The sequence below is a fragment of the Falco rusticolus genome, chromosome 2 (assembly GCF_015220075.1).
Source record: "Falco rusticolus isolate bFalRus1 chromosome 2, bFalRus1.pri, whole genome shotgun sequence".
Classification (NCBI taxonomy): domain Eukaryota; kingdom Metazoa; phylum Chordata; class Aves; order Falconiformes; family Falconidae; genus Falco; species Falco rusticolus.
This window is the reverse complement of record NC_051188.1, coordinates 121,578,176-121,596,701: the sequence shown is the minus strand read 5'-3', so window position 1 is coordinate 121,596,701 and position 18,526 is coordinate 121,578,176. Positions and strand designations below refer to the sequence as shown.

Genomic DNA, 18,526 nt, shown 5'->3' with positions numbered 1-18,526 from the left:
TTATCTCCAAAACATTATTTGGGCATCTTTTATTGCTGACATTCCTTATAAATAGCTTTCAGGAATCTGCCTGATGTCTGTGGCAAGATGCTCAACTTACATAGCTCAGGATGTCAAAACCCTTTGTGTATGTTGGGTTACCTGAGCCAAGTGCAGGTCTGAAGACTTCTTTAATTATATATTCACTATTCTGTGATCACACATATTCCTTACGCTAACATTATATATGAAGGTATAACATTCTTTCTTACTTGGTTTTAACTTGAACTAAGCCTTAACATTTCATGCTAAGATATCCTTCAGATTTTTCCTTAATAAAATACCTCTGGAATCACAATTTTTGGCCTATAATCCCAGACAGACATGCAGAAATGCTGTGATACTACCTACAGTGAGCTGAAAGGGATAGGTCAGGTTTGGAATAGCTCAAAATGAAATATCAGGAGTGTAATCTTCGTTATTTTTGAGGTGGATCACCTATAGTCTACCGTATGTGTACGTACTTCAGTTGACTTAAAACATCCATCCCACTGCAACCAGCACCTCTTGTACTGTTATGTCTGTGAATTCGTGTTCTCTGGTCTTTAAAAAACTTCCAGGTAAGTGCAACTACCATACAAAAACCCTTACGTATTTACCACAAGAGGGAGCCTCCTTGCCTCAAAAAGCAAAGTTGGCGTTTTTGCTACTTAATTTCTGCAATGTATTTTTTTGCAGGGTGCTTTATCCAAGATTATTAGGAATGTTGTACCTTTGTGTATGTGGGACTGTAAAATACAGCACACTCAAATACATAGACAAGTGCAGAGAAGGATTAACGACTGATAATTTGTTTCACCTGTGAAACAGTGTAATGTCTATATGCAAAAATGTTCTTTTTCCCTGGAGATTCTGCATATTGGCCTGCTCTAAATGTGCAAAAAAATGGAAACACTTGCAGGAAATTGGGAGCTTTATAACAACGACTGATAGAGGAATCTGCCTCTTTCACTCTCTCTGGCAAGATACTGGCTGATGCCCCACAGCATACAGTAAACATGCCTTGTCACAGCAATAAATGTGAAAGCTGGATTACAGAATTGGGAAGAATCGGGAACTATCTTATGAGGAGTCTACAAATGATGGGTGGCTGTACACACACACACACACACATAAGAGCTGTCTGTAGATTTAGTCACAAGAAGTTATCTTACTCTCAGATGGAGACAAATAAGGTTTCTTTAGTTTTTGAAGAAGCTTTTGCACAGTCATCTTAATGAGAGAACTTCCTGAGAACAGGTAGAACCACCATGTAGCATACACAGGAGAAATGCACAGTACTACTGAGAAGTCACAGCTGTGACTTGCAATAAAAAAGGAAAAAACATCTTCCTCGGGCAGTAATTTTGAGATGTGAGAGTACAGACTTACCAGTCCAGTGTTGATGTTTTGTGTTTCTAGACCACTGAAATCAGCTTTACAGAAAAGAAACCTTACTGAGCACGATCTAGGAGCTTGAATCAAAAGTAATGAATGCACAGAATATAAGACATACAGGTGCTTATACAATACCTCAGGGATATCCATCATTCTCCTTAGTTTCTGATCTCTCCAGTTCCAATCCAGAATCATGTATTTTGTGGAGTTCAAGCACAGGCCATCTAAAAAGGCAACATAAATTTTACTACTAAGATAATACGACATGTGCTTATCAAAATGATTTTTGGCTTTTACATCTTTTGCTGTCTGTTTCCAAGGAAACTAATCTCTGAACACTTAAGTACTACGTTTGTTGGTTAGAAACTAATGCACTGACACTGCAAACTCCCTTAACCACATAATCCCATGCCTTTTTGGAAGATAAACACAAAAGCAGAACAACTACTGTTGCCAGCTTTGTCAAGAGCTAACATCCTGCCAGAAAATAATTCCTCAAGCTTCCTCTTGATTAAACCACAGGAGTTGAATTTCCACAGCTGATGAGTAGCTGGTAAGTTACAAGGACCCTAGCCTGAGAACCCCTGTTAATGGGAACTGGCAGCGTTTAGCAATTTACAGCCTGGGTGCTGTGTGCATGTGTGTCAGGTCAGTGATGCTGCTGAAGAATTCCTTTATCCTCCAAATAAATGGTTGTGAAAGACAACAAAGGTCCTTTCTGAACTGGCCCTCTAGCTGTTCCCCTATTTTTCCCTAATCTTCTACATAATGCCCACAATTTTCTGTGTTGGTTTTGACTCTTCTCCATTCTCTAGTGATCTGGGACTGCAACATTAAAGTGGCAAAAAATGACTAGACCTTAGGATAAGATGATAAACCTTGTGTCCCTAGCATAATCTGCCTCCACCTAACATAGAATCATGGAACAGTTTGGGTTGGAAGGGACCTCAAAGGTCACCGAGCCCCAGCCCCCCGCCATGGGCAGGGACCCCTTCCCCCAGCCCCGGCTGCTCCCAGCCCTGTCCAGCCTGGGCTTGGGCACTGCCAGGGATGGGGCACCCACAGCTGCTCCGGGCAGCCTGGGCCAGCGCCACGCTGCCCTCATGGCAATGTGCTGATGTACTGAGCAGCAATGATTTAATGTTGGTGGAGGGCACAGGAAGCAACAAAATTATGCTACTCCTGTACCCTTTTGGAATGAGCAGCGGAGTCCTAATCCACAGCCGGTCCCTGACCAAGAAACCACAGTTAGAGCAAGGCAGTGTTTAGAAAGAGGAACAGAAAGAGTCATCATCTTGTCATTTTGTTGTTTGTTTCTCTCTGTGTACATAGTATCTATTGAGTAAGTAAAAGTACTCAAAATTTGGAAAGAGAAAAGGAGATTTATATAGAATAATTAATTGCATTATGGGTGATCAAAAATAAAATCAAATCAGCAAGCAGATCTTTTATCCACCCCTCACAAAAGTTTACACTGAGCTCAGAGTGACATATGATACAATGACTTCTGCCTTTACTCCCTTTTGATTTACTTGCAGTGTTTGGTTTCCTGGAGCTTTAAATCTTACACCACGGTTTTGCAATCACTTCCAAGTCAGTGTAAATCAGTACTCTTGCCAAAAGAGGAAGTTCACTACCTCTGCCTGCTCCTTACCTGATTCTGTGTGCACACTGGTTTTGTTTTAATTGGGATCAGCTCACTGAGATGCCAGACTCTTGGAGCAGCACAAGAAGCAGGGAGGGGGAATAAATGGGCATGGACTGGGGCGGGGAGGGGGGATTATTACTCTGCCTTTCTCTGCTAATACTGACTTACGCCAGCTTTAAGTGATCATAAAATCAGCTACTAGAATCTTGACCTCATTTTGACTAACACAACACAAGTGGAGAAACAGAACTGTACAGTTTAGTACCCAAATTTACAGATTCATGTTAACTGAAGCACTTCAAAAACGACTGAAGCCTTGCTTCTCGTGACATGAAGTATAAAATATCTATGGAGAAAACCCTCCTTGTTCTCCTACCTTGCTCCATCAGCGCTTTTACTCTCCCAGGAGTTCCAACCCCGATGTGGAACACACCTTTCTCCAACATAGTCACCTGTTCTTTTATCTGATTTGATGAGAGAAAGACAAACCACAGTAAAACAATGATAGTTTTAGAATTTCTTCTCAAAGAGCTGGAAATAAATTCAAGATCTCAAAGAGTATCTTTCTAGAATACCATTAAGTAACAAATTCATCTTTCAAACTGTCAGACTGATGTATCTGCAAGAAAGTTTAAGAAATAGAACAGCCAGCTGGGCATCACACTTCTCTTGAAGTTCAGTCATTTCCAGCTTTGAAAATCTGCTATTGCACCAACTATTTTTGGAGGTGAGAACAGTCTGCTTCCTTCAGCATTTAAAAAGTTCTCTGGAAATATCTGGAAAACTAACAAAGTTGAATTAGCTCTAAACTCCTTCAAGACAAAGACACTGGAGAAGGGTGAAATAAAGCAAGTGACATTTGTGTGTTTGACAGCATTAATATCAAGGGCCAAACGTCCGCTCGTTACTTCCATCCTCCCCACAACTGGTGCTCTCCAACAGGTATGGATATTGGGTATCCAGGTGTCCAACTGGCAGAATGCAAGTGTGGGTGCTGGTACAGTTTGCTTCTACAGACCTATGTGTGTAAGCCTTCTATTTAAACAGGCAAAAGCCATTTGAATGAGCACCTCACAGGAACGTGGAACATCTTTAAAACACAGCACATGCATAAGCATCTACATTCTGCATAGGACTGCACCAGAGCTATTGGAGGTGGTGTCTGGGTAGCCTCCTCAAACTGCAAGAATGGGTTACCAAAGGAAGCGTTACCTAATGAAAGTCACTATTGCTAAATGCTTTAAAAAGGAAATGGTACTAATTGGTTGTTTAGTTGTTCTACCAAAATTCCCTTTCAGCTTTCTTACCTTTATGTGCTTTGCAAACAACTTGAGAACTCTGCAGTCTCCCTTAAATGCTGTCATTGACCTAGCAATAAAACAATTAAAAAAGAAAATGCAAGCATTAGGGCTGGGATTAAGAACACACAGGAGGAAAGCAAACTAACTGGCATTTCTCAATATTCTTGAGACACAAAGTCCCCCAGTGACCTCTGCTTGTACTTTGAATATGATGTACATTCTTGTTTGCTACTCGATCAACAATGATCGACAACTGGACCAACACAATAGAAGGTATCACTAGGGGGTAATATTGTTTAGATAGCTTTTCAGCATGCTTTCACAGCTAACTTACTTCAGAAGTGACTAATCACCAAATTCCAATTTGAAAATATCTCAGTTACTGAGACACAGGCATGAATGAACATGTGTGTGCATGCACAAAAGGACAGATCTGTGCATAGACCAAGCTGCATTTTAGGGAGTCTTCCTGCAGCATGACTGCTGGGAAAACCTAGGCTGCCACAGTCTTTACTGCAGAGACTGCCCAAATTCCAGTTAACCAAAACTCATTCACTGGGAAACCTGACTTATTTTTCTGACACTCCATTATGGCACACAGTAACAACTCTATGTTCTGTCTTAATCAAGCAGGAGACAATATATTCAGTATTTACTGAATATCATTTAAGACAGCTTTTTCTGCATTTTTTTTTTTTTTGCATTGTGCCACATTTTTGATTTTCTGTTGTGCAAAGCTAAAGGTTTATATACAAGTATACATACAAACCACCTAAGTCTCAGAAGGCAGTATCTGCATGCAGGAGCCAAGCACTACTGGCACATCTGCTGCATCTGTGCTTCTATCTGTGGCATGGGCTCAAAATTCCCAACTCTCTCCATCTCATGTTGTACTGCCAGAAAATCATAGGAAATGGGGTTGAGACACAAAAGACAACCATGAAATTTGTGAGGTACATATTAATTCATCAAAGTCATCAAGAGTTCTGGACTGAGAAGGGGGAGGATAGAGAAAGGAAAAAGAAAAAAAAAGAGGGCAGGGAACACTTCTAGTGGTGGATCATGATGCTTTACTGGTTTACTCTGTTCCCAAGTATAACACCTTGCGTGTTTCCCCAAATTGGTTACACTTTCTTTCTGATTTTTAACAAAAATAGCAATTCCATGCAACTGAAGTACTAACTGTTACTTCAGTCTAAAACCAACCACAGCACTCCCATAGTATAGAGCAGCAAGGGATATTGCATCAGTTTGAGTGAGTGAATTTGTTGGCTTAGCAGAGGACAGTGTCCCAGTTTTGCCTCTATGTCTGTGGTTCCTCTGACTGATTGCCAACGTCAACAGAACATTTGCTATCGACATACTTGATGAGTTCCAGGGAACGAAGGGCCGAGCTGCAGATAACCAGCATCACCACCGACTTCTTCTCCTTGTGGTTTTTACGGAGTTTTGCCCACTTAGGACAGACTGCAATGAAAAAAACCCGTGTACACACACAGTAGAAGTTCTACATGTCACAATTTCAAATTACTAGAGTACATGATGAATGGTAACCAGCAGCAGGAACACACATGCTGACGCCTATGAGGTCTGGATCTCTGGCAACACTTTTACATTTAAGTCATGGCTGAGAAATGGTAAAATAAAATGCCCAAATTAAAATACAGAAATATCACATAATTGAACAAATTAGATAAGCATTAAAAATCAACAGTTTGTAAGGTGACAAGCCCATTGTCTTCACTTGCCACATAGCACAATTTGTATCAGAGAAAATCAGTTGACGAGAAACATTTACCAGACCAGAAGTTCTATAGAAACATACAAGAGAATAAAAATTCTCTTTGTTCATGTCCACAGAGAGCTGCAGGTTTTTTACTGTAAGATAATACATGCACCTACTTAAGAAGCCACAATAAATTACTGACAAATAATCCCTAACAATTAAAAGAAACCCTAGAACATTTTGATACAAAAAAGTGATAGAGTAAAAAGAGCCAGAAAACCAAGACCTGTCATAAAAAACCCCAACAAACCTTAAAGTTATTAATATCTCATAATTAAAAATATTTGGAGGTACAGATAACAACTGTAATAATATTGCATTAGCAGTGTTTGTCGTACAACTTTCATCCCATTCATACCAACATTTTAACTCACTTTCCTTCAGGTATGAAGAAAAACTGTGGGTGAGATCATTGGCTGGCAAAAAACAGGAATCTGAAAATATAAAGGAAAAAATATTTTTGTTGATGTCTTCTTAATAGCAAAAGGAGCATAAATGTTTGCTGCATAACTGCTGGTTATATTGATGAAACAACAACTTTGTTAATCCATCATGAATAAATTACCATTTGTGAAACAAAGGTTAATGTACATCTCATGTACAAGAAGCTTTACATTGGATAAGTCAATGATGGTCACATCCCTCAAGTCAATTGCAATTCCTTTCCTTGCTCTCACCATGAAACACTGAACACAGGGCTGCACAGGTGCAATCACATACTTTAAAAGAAGTTTTCGTATGCCTTTGCCATAATTAATCAAAAGTCTTAGCTAAAAGCCTTACAGTCAGCCTGCTAGAGTGTTCCTCCAGCCTGCCGACAACAGGAGGCATTTGCAGATCACCCAAACAATTCACACTGTCTAAGTGCAGGAACCTACCAATAATTTACCTGTCAATGAGTTTGTTCCTCTTTCTGGCCTTTCATACTGTGGTCATCTACCTAACTGCACCGACCCTAACAGCAACACGCACACAGCATTTTAATGCCTTCCTCCTCCTTCACTCCCCACTGCCTGCCTGTCTTTTACCTGGTCACTGTGTCACCTAGTAAGGCTTGTAAGCTCTCTGTGGCAGACAGGCCATCGAACTTTAAGCTTCATGCAGAGGCAATGAAGAAAGACAAGGTACTAACAGGTTCTTTGGAAGGTCCTTTCTCCAGTGTCTGTACAGAAAGTGTAAGTTCTTAAAAAGGTGATTAAAATCAGATGGTCTGAAAACCTGCCATCGTTGTTAAGGGTCCCTTGCCCAGTGGAACAATATGCTCCCATAGAGCATTACCAGTTCTGTCTTCAGGGACCCACATACTTGGTGTCATTCTGCACAAAGCACAGCACCTCAGGGTGCCTGTCTATGGATGTCTGCTGATATATTTTAACTAAGTATTTAGGACACTTCCTTATAGACATAATTCCTGTTCACATGGATGGTGCATTGTGCTAATGCTGGCAGCATCAATCCATCATTTCCACCGAAGAGGCGGTGTGACAAACTTGGTTTGTAGCTGATGCCTGGCTGAAGTCCTGCCTGCGCAGCTCCTTGAGCACAGCCACTCTCCATCACTCTATCTTCCATTTAACCAGTGTCATCTTGCTCAAAACTTTCATTTTGCACTGATCTCTTTCATTAAATCCAGAGACTGGAATTTCCTGGGACTTGACCTCCAAATGGAGTGACTGTGTACAACCAAAGGATCAGCAGCTGATTCACTTTTAACGTCACATTTAAAAGACACACTCGATGCTGGTGGAGATGGGCAGGGGCTGCACTTCCACTGGCATTTGGTACATATAGGAGAGCTCTTCACACCCACCACGGCCCTTTCCTCCCAGTGGCAAAACATCTTTGTTATTGTTTTGCTCTTCTGAACACATCAAGTCTCATCAATGACTGAACAATTCAAAAGAGAGTTTCTAAAGGACAGGAGCTTCACTCACTGACTTTTCAGCAACAGCCCTGCAACACTGGAGCATTAAGAACAATTTCAAACGGAAGTTTCAGAAAGGGTGGAAGAAACACACAGCTCCAGACTGCAGCGAGAGACCATGCTGACTGCAAACACAACCTCCTCTGCCGTGTCAGTTAACAAGAACACGCAACTCCAAGTAGTTGCTTGTTATTTGGTCAGTGCTTCGATGTGAATGACTTGACAGCTGTAGAAGTTTGCAAACTCCTTGGCACTCTAAGCCTTCAACTCCCAGCACAAAAAGAAAGAGAAACCACCTCCAATACAACCCAAGAGCCAATCCATATGGAAATGGGTCACTTCACTAGCCCAAAGGGCTCTCTTAGCAAGAAAGAAACCAAAGCAATTTATTGTTTGCTAAAACCCCTGAAGGTCTAAAAATATTTAACACAAGCTTTTCAAAGCAATCTGTATGGGAATTCTCCAGCCTTTCTTGATTCAACAAGAAAGCTGAACCTGCCCCACAGAAATAAAGAAGGGTCAACCTAGAATCACAGATATTAAGGAGAAGTGTATTTATGTAGAAAGACAGACTTAAACATTAAAAGAGAGAAACCACTGCTGGGCTAGAAGGCTCCTATATTGGGCACAGGTCACTAAGGGTTCAAGAGGTATCAAAGGTGTATGCAGGTTAGTTACCAGGCCGTTTGCTCTTCATAAGCTCTACCAACAAATAATGGACAGTGCCAATAAGATGACAGTGCCTCTTTATCTGCAGAGTAAGAGGTAGAAGTTCAACGTTGCCTTTGTCTCTAATGCAGCCTCCAACTGGCAGAAGCTGACCCTGCTCTGCCTTTTCTATCACTGGCTCTTAACTGGAGACAGAATATGGGAAACGAAAAGGGTCCTTGTCGTGGTTAAAACTTGGTCACTTTACACTTGGACCAAAACCACCGTCTAATTTCATGCCACTCCCTGAAAAACCATTGTGTTCAACATCTCATAAGCATGTCAGACTGATGCCTCATTATTTCTTTGACTACTCCTGTCAACCTTCTTATTATGCACCCAGATCAACTCAGATAATCCCAGAAACAAACTACATTTTCGCTCTCTCAGTTAGCATCTTGGAAGCTATTATTAGGAATCATATATTTTCTATTGGAAAAGTGAGCTTCTGAAAATTAATACTTCACAATAAAAGGACAGATTTAAACAATGCTGCTTTTCATTTCTGTAACTCCAAGAATCCTCACATTTATTCCAAGGAAACTAACGTATCTACTTAAACCAGCAGATGAATACAGAGTATAAGCAAATATCATCATAAAAAAGTACAACTCAGGACCTGCCCCAAAAATCCTTTCTCCTGTAGAAAAAGTACTCAACAGTATCATGAAAAAAGCATTTTTTATTCACCTATTAAATATAGCATAAGTTACCTGACAGCTTTAATTCCTCTATTTCAATCACGGAACGGTTTTCACCAAAATGTTGACTTAGCAGGTTTTGTAGATCTGCAGGCACACCAGGTTTTAGAGCAGATTTCTCCAGAATATCAGAAATTTTCTTCTAAAAAAACCAAGTAAAATGAGTAAGTATGGCATTTCTATCATCTCTGCTCTTTGGCTAGCTAACAACACTGTAAATAAATGCTCCTTCATAACTTTATACAATTATACTGGATTAATTACAGCTTAATTAGAAAAAAACACTTTACAAGGGAACAAGATTCCCTTTGTCTTTAGTAGGAATGCAGATTTTAGATGCAAGTCAGATACTTTGATGAGATGCTCTGTGACCCTGAAGACAAAAAATCACGTGCACTCACCTGAAATGCTTCCCTAACAAAAACATAACAGAAAGCTGTTTTTGTGAGTTTTGCTACTGTTACACTTAAATATCAGTTTGAAAATTCAGGGTTTATTTAATCATTTGTTTTTATTTATTATTCTTAAAGCATAACAGCAGGACACAAGTAGTTATAAAAGTCTTGGTTATGCGTTGATTAAACCAGGGTACCTACCTATCTATTCTGGAAGGAAAGATGGCTAGCCAGACTCACAGAATACCATGCAAGTGTGATGAAAATGACGTAAAAGCTCTAAAAACCAGAAGTCAAGCAGAAAGAGCTCAGCAGCTGCTTTGTTCTTCCAAAATGTATAAACTTTTAAACCAAACTAATAATTTTTAAAGCCTGGATGCGAGTTCGTAATGATTGTGTGTTACACCTGAAGAATATCAGCAGACAACAGGTCTGAATTTTCACTCAAGTGGAAGTGTTGCTGTGTTTTTCCCCATAATTAAATAGATCACGAGGGTAGAATAACCCAGGGTTCCCACTGCCTGAATGATCTGCCAGCATTCAAGAGAACAGCGGATTTTCAAGGAGAGAAGCAGCCTGGAGACAACAGCAAGAATGTGAAGCCTCCCTTGTTCTCCCTGAGAAGCGATTCCCTTGATTAAGGTTTCTCATGAGGATGCATGGCAGCGTAAGCCTAGAAGCGAAAAGGAGCAGGAGAGCGTGGTTAGGATGGAGCAATAGGGTACACAGCTGTGAGGCAAACAGATTTCACAGAGGGATGAGGTGGGCCTGGAAGCATTTCTGGCAGCTCTGGAGGAGCGCCGAGTACCTTCAGCGCAAGTTCAGCTGGCCAAGGTCTGGGACGGCAAAGATGAATTGATATTTTAAAGAGTGCTATAGCGTCAATGTAGGGGACAGATCCGCTTCCATCCCTCTTTCCCTCGCTCTATCCCAGCACGCACTCCCTCCTGCTCTTCCATTCCCCACACTTGGCCTCCCCCTCCTGCCCAGTGCACCCCCAGCGCCCCTGTAACGGCAGCACAAGGGGCAGAAGGCTGGACAGGGAAGAGCTGCGCGGGGGCTGCTGAAGCCATCCACCCCACAGCAAAGGCAAAGCAGGCAGCCATGTCTCCCAGCCATCTGCCACCTGGGCTGCTGCCTGTTTCACCTCTGCTAAGGGCCAGCAGAATCTCCGACAGTGGGATACACAGAGATGCAGTGCTTACGCCTTCCTCTCAGCCCACCTCTGCCCAGGCGCAAAGCCCCCCGCAGCCCCGGAGGCTTTCCAGTGGGCACCTGGCTGTTTGGCAGGTGCTTACAGTGCCTGAATGTGCAGCATTCCTTCCCAAGATCCACCCTCACCTGGCCCCACCGTACTTCTCTGCCATGCAACAAGTGTCTTCCCAAAGTGTGACGAGAGGCACCTGCAGCCACGGCAGCCCTTGCCCGAGGCCCATGGCCACACCGCTTCCCTCTTCTCCCCGTCAACCACAGGCCTCTGCTCCAGCCCAGCGCCACAGCCCAGGGAACCGCGGCTCTAGCGGACAGCATGACAGAACCATCAGGCTCCTTTTACTTGGTAATTCAGCGTAAGGTGCCATTCCACAGGACCATTACATCATTCGGTGGGCCACTTGGTTCCTTCAGGAGAATTATGGCCCTCTGGAGGGGAAAAGTCTGATACTAACAAGAAATTCCATACGAGCAAGAGCAAGGACACCTGAGCAAACTCTGTTCCTTCAAGGAGAGCTGCGGGGAAATGTTCCTCATGCAGGAAGTTTTATTATTTTTCCTCCAATTCATTCCAGATGCTTGAAAGCAAAGGGTCTTTCCCCTCCTTTTCCTCATTTTTGGAGAAAGCACTTTGTTTGGAAACCATAGGTCAACCCAATATATACTTCCTGATGGATTTTTTTGATGGGCTGCGTATGTCATCTTAGTGGTGTAGCCCCACTGAAATCAAAGGTGTAACTAGGAGCCTATTGTCTGCCCGAGAACAGCATCTTTTTGTTAGGTCTGGTTCACCAGTCTCTGCTGTGGGATGCTTTTGCTCTGACAGCAGTGGAACAAGGACCACGGTCACTTCTGCCAGAGCTGCATTTAAAGCAAACTCCTACTCCTCCCTCCCCCCATTCCCTGGATGATTAAGAGGCCACCTCTCAGCCCTGTGAATGAGCCAACTATTTACAGTCTGTCCTGAAAGACAATTAACTTGCCTGGTGTCATATCATGGCCATCTAAACTGCAGAGCATGTTTGCTGTGGGGGGTGAGGATGGAGCACGGCCAGAGGGACAGTACAGAGTATTTATTTATATACTTTTGCTATAAGCAGAAAAGCAAACAAAGACAGTTCTTGGCTCAAATGACATTCACAGCAGCTGGAGCCTGAGCACATCACTGAAATGGGACAGATTTTGCAGCAACTGAAATTCCACCTTCCTTTGATGTGGTTACATTTTCCTGGCGTGCAACACTTCCAGGTGGGGTGTAGACATATACTACCCTTCAGTGGAGTATAGACACAATGCCACAGCTCAGGTTGGGAGTGGGTATTTTCAGTGAAGCCACAAATGCAAGGATTTCCATTCTTCTCTGAAAGAGGCTGTAACATTACGACCATTGACTTATCACCACATGGTACTCCCGATTCTGAATCTTGTAACAGCACATGTACCCACTGCCCAGTCCCCAAACACGCTCTAGGACATTCATACCTTCTTTCTCCTCTTTGCCTTTAGAGTCCTCTCTTGTTTTTCTTCAGGCTGACTTAGAAAACACTCTGTAGGCTGCAAAGCATGTATTAAAGAAAAAAAAAAAGGAAGGAAGAAAAAAAGATTCAGCATCAGATATCTGATCACCCTGGGGGGGAGGAAAGTGTCACTGAAGGGAGGTAAGAGTGGATACAGAAAGTATAATGCTGGGGGTTAGGCAAAAACAAACCCAAGTGTCCCTACCTGTAGAAGGGATCAAATTCTTAGAAATTATATATATATATGAAGTAATTTTGGACTTGACATCTATGTTACTGTAACCGAGAGGGCAATAAAAGAACAGAAAGTTGAAACATGCAAGTTGTAACCACAATTCCAGAAAATGGTGAAAAGCAGGTTTTGATACATTAAAGAAAAACATCAAACAAGAGGAAAACATGAACAAAACTTTCACAAACTTTGTATTTTTCATCTTTATTATTGTATGTGATTGTTTTTCTAAACTTTGCCAATAGTGCTTTAAAATAACTGGGTCTAAGGTGAGCATCCAGATGGTAAAAGATACTACAGAACTGGGCGAGAATAATTGGAAACAATCATGTTCTGGATTTCCTTTTACATTTGTAATGCAAAATTTAGGAAAACATGTTTCAAATTTGTTCTACCCCATTCTTGCTTTGTGTCCTCACAGCATGTAGGATCAAATACACAGAAGAAAAATACACGGTGCATTTCAGAATATTCTTCATCCAACACGTGCTGCTATCATTAACCCCCTGAGTGAGCAAGCTGAATCAGTCCATTTGTACCAGAGTCCCTGCTCACATAAGCCAGAGTTCGGGTGTGTCCTGAGCCATCTAAAATTGCCCAAAACAGAGGAAGTGAGGCACAGGCTTTCCTTGTTTTGAGCATAGCCGTTTTCTTTTGCCTTCCTAGGGACTTCCACTTCATAGAAATGCAAATTAGTCTACATAGACAGGCTTTAGAGCTTAGTAAGTGACTTGAAGAGCAATGGGAACATACACTGAACTGCAGGAAAAAGCTCCTTGATACTAGGATGCATTTGCCTGGAAAAATCTGCTCCTGTGAGAAACCATGGAGAAGTCTCATCACACGGGGCATTAAAAGCTCAGGAGCCACAAATTCAGCACTGCTCCCCAGGGAAAGCCTGGAAGAAAAGCATCAGCACGAAAAGGAGCCCAGCTGAAAGCCAAAGAGGCTGCTCCTTTGTTCCCCTGTGAGGGCAGCTCCAACAGGGCCAAGGGACCAACGAAACGCTAAGAGAAGTGCAGGATGTCAGAGTCTTTTGGAGCCTTCCTTGCACTGCCCTCCCTTAACAGAGGAACTCGTCACAACAACTGGCACTACACGATCCTCCCCAGTATATTTGCACCTTTCCAAGCTTATTCTCATATCCTTATTAGAAGAATTTTGTTTATAGAGTTTAATTGTTCCTATTATGCCTGCATTTCCCTTTTCCTCCCCACTCCCTGGCTCATTTAGCTATAAGAACCAGGACACCACCATGCTCAACACAAACCAGTAACCTACTGCTTCTCCTACTTTCTGTGCCGTGATGCAACCACAGCCGATGTACTTGCATAGGGCACATAGGGCAGCAGTAGTGGCCCTGAAACTGGCTGAGGTCTGACGTTTTTATCTAGGAACTACCAGAGAAGAGTCGGTTGGGGACTAGCTACAGCCAGCAAAGCACCCTACAGCTCGGGCTGGAATATAGTGCAGCCTGGATCAGCACCCACCCACGAGAAGTCGTGGCAGGGACCGTATCTTGCCTCAGCCACAGAGATCTGTCTGTGTGCTCTTCTCAGGTATAAAGAGGTACGGTCTTCACTAGAAATCAAGGAAATGACTGCATGCAGAAACTCACTTCAACCAACAAAATCGCTCCAGGGTTAAAAAAAGCTGCTCCTTTTTCTTCTGTTTCTTGTGTGAAAACCTCTGTCCTGACTCTGATTCAAGTGCTTTTAAAACACCACCATACATTCCTTCATTCTTATCCCTACCATCAGCATTCCCAGACACTGAGACTGAAACAGAGCTACCCTCTGCCTTCAGTTCCTGCCCTACCCTTATGCATCCCAGCTGTCCATAGACACTCAAAGACCACTTGCCAGGTGTTTTAATTGCAAATTCCATGTTCAGCATCATATTTTATGCAGAGAAAAAGCCTTTGGATTGATTTAGTCAAGGGAAACTACCAAACCATCAAAAAGCCAGAAAAGGGCCATCCTAGACCTCTTTCCTCCGATAAGGTATGATGGTTCCCTATCCTAGAAAGTGCTACCACTCTTTCAGCTTATTGAAAGATGCCACTCGTTCACTGCAGGCCCATTTCTCCCTTTGTATACATTACAAACTGTTTTACGTAAATCTGCAAAAGACTCCCTGCAACTGGTATCTGCATAAGAAAAGAATAAAACTGTGCCACAGATCTGAAACATTTTCTCTAAGAGAAACAACTTTTTCTCACTGATAACCCTTCATTCAGCTGTTTAAAAGTATCACCAAATGCCACAGCTTCTTTTTAGGAGGCAGTATACAACCCCTTTCTCTCAACAGGAACAGAAGTACGCAGCAGGCTTGTAGTCAAAGCCTTACTTCCCCAGAGAAGCACTCAAAATTACCTCCTTTATGACAGCTTATATATATGTAGGTGTAGTATACTATTAGTCCAGCAATAATACATCCACTTTATTCAGACATTCAAAATAATGCCCTAAGAAAAAGAGAAACTTAATGCTAGTGAGTGGCTGTAAACTTACACATCTTTGATGATCTGCAGTCTAAAATATTTAGGTATCTGATCTGCACTGAACTTCTGACCCTTATCCAAATGTTAGCTGCCTACCTACTTATGCAATAGCTCTTTGCATGACACCCTTAAGAAAAGGTCATTTGCATGTTTTTCTTATGCAAGAGACAGAGCAAACAACCAACCACTTTTTGACATAGCTCCCTTGTGCTCTGTGTTTTTATGCTGTTTTTACATGGAAGTTCTTAAAATGCAGAAAACAGGAAATTTGTGCTGAGACAATTGATTTATGAACTAAAATGTCATAAATTCCTTGTTTGTTAATCATAGACAGAACATAAAATATTTCCTGTATTATATTTCTAACGTTTTTTTTTTCTTTACGTGTTGCCAAGTTACTGGAAATTCAACTGTAGAGGGAAAACATTCTTGCGTGTGTGTGAAAGCTTACATTCTAGGTCAGCCATATAGTCTGACTTTTGGAGTTTGTGACAAAGTAAACACATCAATGCACCATTCAGACTGGAGACAAATTATTCATTTCACTATAAGCCCGAGGACAGACTGCAGACTAGAAACATAAATGTTCGTGTAACTATTTGGTTATCTCCTGACTGGCCTTAAGGTGCCAAGCCCACTGCAGAACAGCTTTCAGCCTGTGAATAAGTCAGGGACTAAGATGGGTTATGTTATATGTACCAGAACTACAGAACTATGAGCTTTCCGTAAACACATCTGATTTTGCAAATGTTTTGCTCTAAAAGTCAGGCACGTACCCATGACTTGAAGCTCCCATAAAGCATTGCCTCCTGGAGTTTCATGGCTAAACAATAAATTACTTGATTCCAAAATGCACTGATATCCTTATATGACAGGAAGAGCTGTGGCAGGTGTTCTACTACAGCTGAGCAGTCCCAGTCCACCTCGGCAGGATAACATGTGTTGGTCATCCTTTCTGATAGTCTCACATAAAGAGCAAAGCAGCTCCTCCAAACCGTCTTAACTTAGTCCTAAATGCTTAAGTGGAGATGATGGTGATAAAAAGTGGCTCTACCTGCATCCTCACAGAGTTGATGTCCTCAGCATCTGACCCCCTGGGAGACCATGTACAAAGAGCATGTACAGTTTTCTGTGCTGCTCAGTTCTCTCTTTCCCAAACAAAACACAGAACCAGCTCAGGTATTTGGCTCACTTCACCTTCGGTCTCCTTGGAAAGACACCCAAAAGTGTAGTAATTGCTACTGTGTTGTTTACACTTCTCTGTTACAAAAAAAGAACACTGCTGCAAATGGTTTTCCACTTGGGCAAGTGCCTAAGCATCACCCAGTGAATTACTATCGACCTAAGGGTCAAAATTAATATCCATAACCTCAAGGAGAGAGAGCTGCCAGTATAATTTTAGCTCTTTGACAGCCGTTTGGTCAATTCTGCTGTACAGTATCAGAAAGACAGAAGAAATTTACCTTCCAACAAGAGACTTCTTAAAATCAGCTGACCTCTACATAACTCTTTTTTGCTCAAGTTGGGGTGATGCTGTCTCTCAAAGACCTTGCTGCCTTTCCCCTGGCATACTCCATGTAATGCTGAACACCACAGACAGTATTGGTTTTAAAGGAAGCTTTTAGCGGTGAAAGGCTATTAAAACATCCATCTATGTAGACCCAAATTCTTCTTCACTTAGACATTGCACTGGGGACGCGCTTGGGTGGATGCTGTACAATACAAAAATATAGCTTTCAAGACCTTATGTGTGCAGGGAAAGGGAAAAGGTTACAGGGGAGGACATTCGGTAGCACCACCCAGGCTTTTATCACTGGATAGTCCCTTCGTAGGAGACAGACCTACCAATCTCAACTCACACAAAACGAGAGTGAAGTTGTTACTGAAATGTACCAGACCATGATCACTTCCAAATAAGGCAAAATAAAGTAATGAAACAATCCTTTTACATGAACATATCAGACAAACAGTGAAGAAAACTGAATGAAGGGGGACTACGTTTCCCTATGCATTATCATCTCTGTGCTCTACACAACTACTAAATTTACAAACCTGCTTTCTTTTCTTTGTCACAGTGGGTTTGGAACCTGAATCTTGATGTGGTGCTGTCCTGTTACCACTTGCTTTCTCAAGAGCTTGATCATCTGAAGGATCTAATGAGAAAAAAGAAGTTTTTGTTACTGTGTTTCAAATCCATCTCCTACCCTTGCATTCAAAAATAGGGATAAAATCTTCAGCTGAAAGGTTGTCACAATACAATCTCAAGACTGGCAGTAAGTACAGCTGTAACAGATTTTTTTATCATTTTAGAACACTGGTATATGAAATTCATTCTAAGAGAAATCCCTGGCTTCCCCATTCTCCACAGTATTACAGGCAGGCAATATATTTCTTTATCTTTCTGGAATGCTGCACAGTGATTGACAGCTGCAGGATCACAGGTAAAAATACCTAATCTTCCCAAAACCTCCCTTGACTTAAACTAAGCAGTGAACGATGAAAGAAGATGTTATTGATAAACTACATCTCAAGTTGTATGACATCTCTCTGCATTTTTTCAGAACAATTAAAACATAATCTTGGATCCGTAGCACTGCATTCACCACGTATAATTACAGACCTATCCCATCAGACCTCAAAATAAGCAATAGCACTGGTACTGTACAGTAATGGCACTACAGTCCATAGGATCACTGTAAAAATACATATTTCTTGCTAAGTTTGCTGACGCTTCTTTCAGAATAAGTCATCTCCCACTAAAACAAGTCTTGTAGATGAAGGAAGAAAAAAATAAAACCAAACACACAGAAACATGCCACCCCAGCTTCCATCTAAAAGCCCCAAATGCCTTACTGACCCCATTACCTAGAAGAGGAAAAATTACAAGATTGGTATAATATCCGATTATATAAAAATATATGCAGCCATTTTCTGCAAGTTATTTGTAGTATTGTTATACTATTATTTTATACTATCAACAATTAACTATACTTATTTGTGTAAGCAATTACAATTATATTTTGCAAGTAATTGTGTCTCTTCAGTAATGATTAGACAAAGGCACCATTCCCAAAATTTAACCAGACTGTCTGCAAGACCTAAAAAAGACTTATGTTTTGAAAGAAAACTATTTACAATAAGATGTTTCTACTTGTTCTCCTCTTCATGTCTTCTAACTACAGA

General features: G+C 41.6%; 1 protein-coding gene across 1 annotated transcript in view; it reads right to left on the bottom strand.

Annotated features, from left to right (window-relative positions):
* The window catches only part of CMSS1 (cms1 ribosomal small subunit homolog), a 237,373-nt gene that overhangs the window by 3,049 nt on the left and 215,798 nt on the right, over positions 1-18,526 (bottom strand). Inside the window, exons 2-9 of the mRNA XM_037378348.1 lie at positions 17,396-17,496; positions 12,574-12,645; positions 9,497-9,626; positions 6,526-6,585; positions 5,730-5,832; positions 4,372-4,432; positions 3,441-3,528; positions 1,552-1,640 (exon numbers count right to left, since the gene is read on the bottom strand). Coding sequence (XP_037234245.1) covers positions 1,552-1,640; positions 3,441-3,528; positions 4,372-4,432; positions 5,730-5,832; positions 6,526-6,585; positions 9,497-9,626; positions 12,574-12,645; positions 17,396-17,496 — 704 coding nt within the window. The remainder of the gene's footprint in view (positions 1-1,551; positions 1,641-3,440; positions 3,529-4,371; positions 4,433-5,729; positions 5,833-6,525; positions 6,586-9,496; positions 9,627-12,573; positions 12,646-17,395; positions 17,497-18,526) is intronic.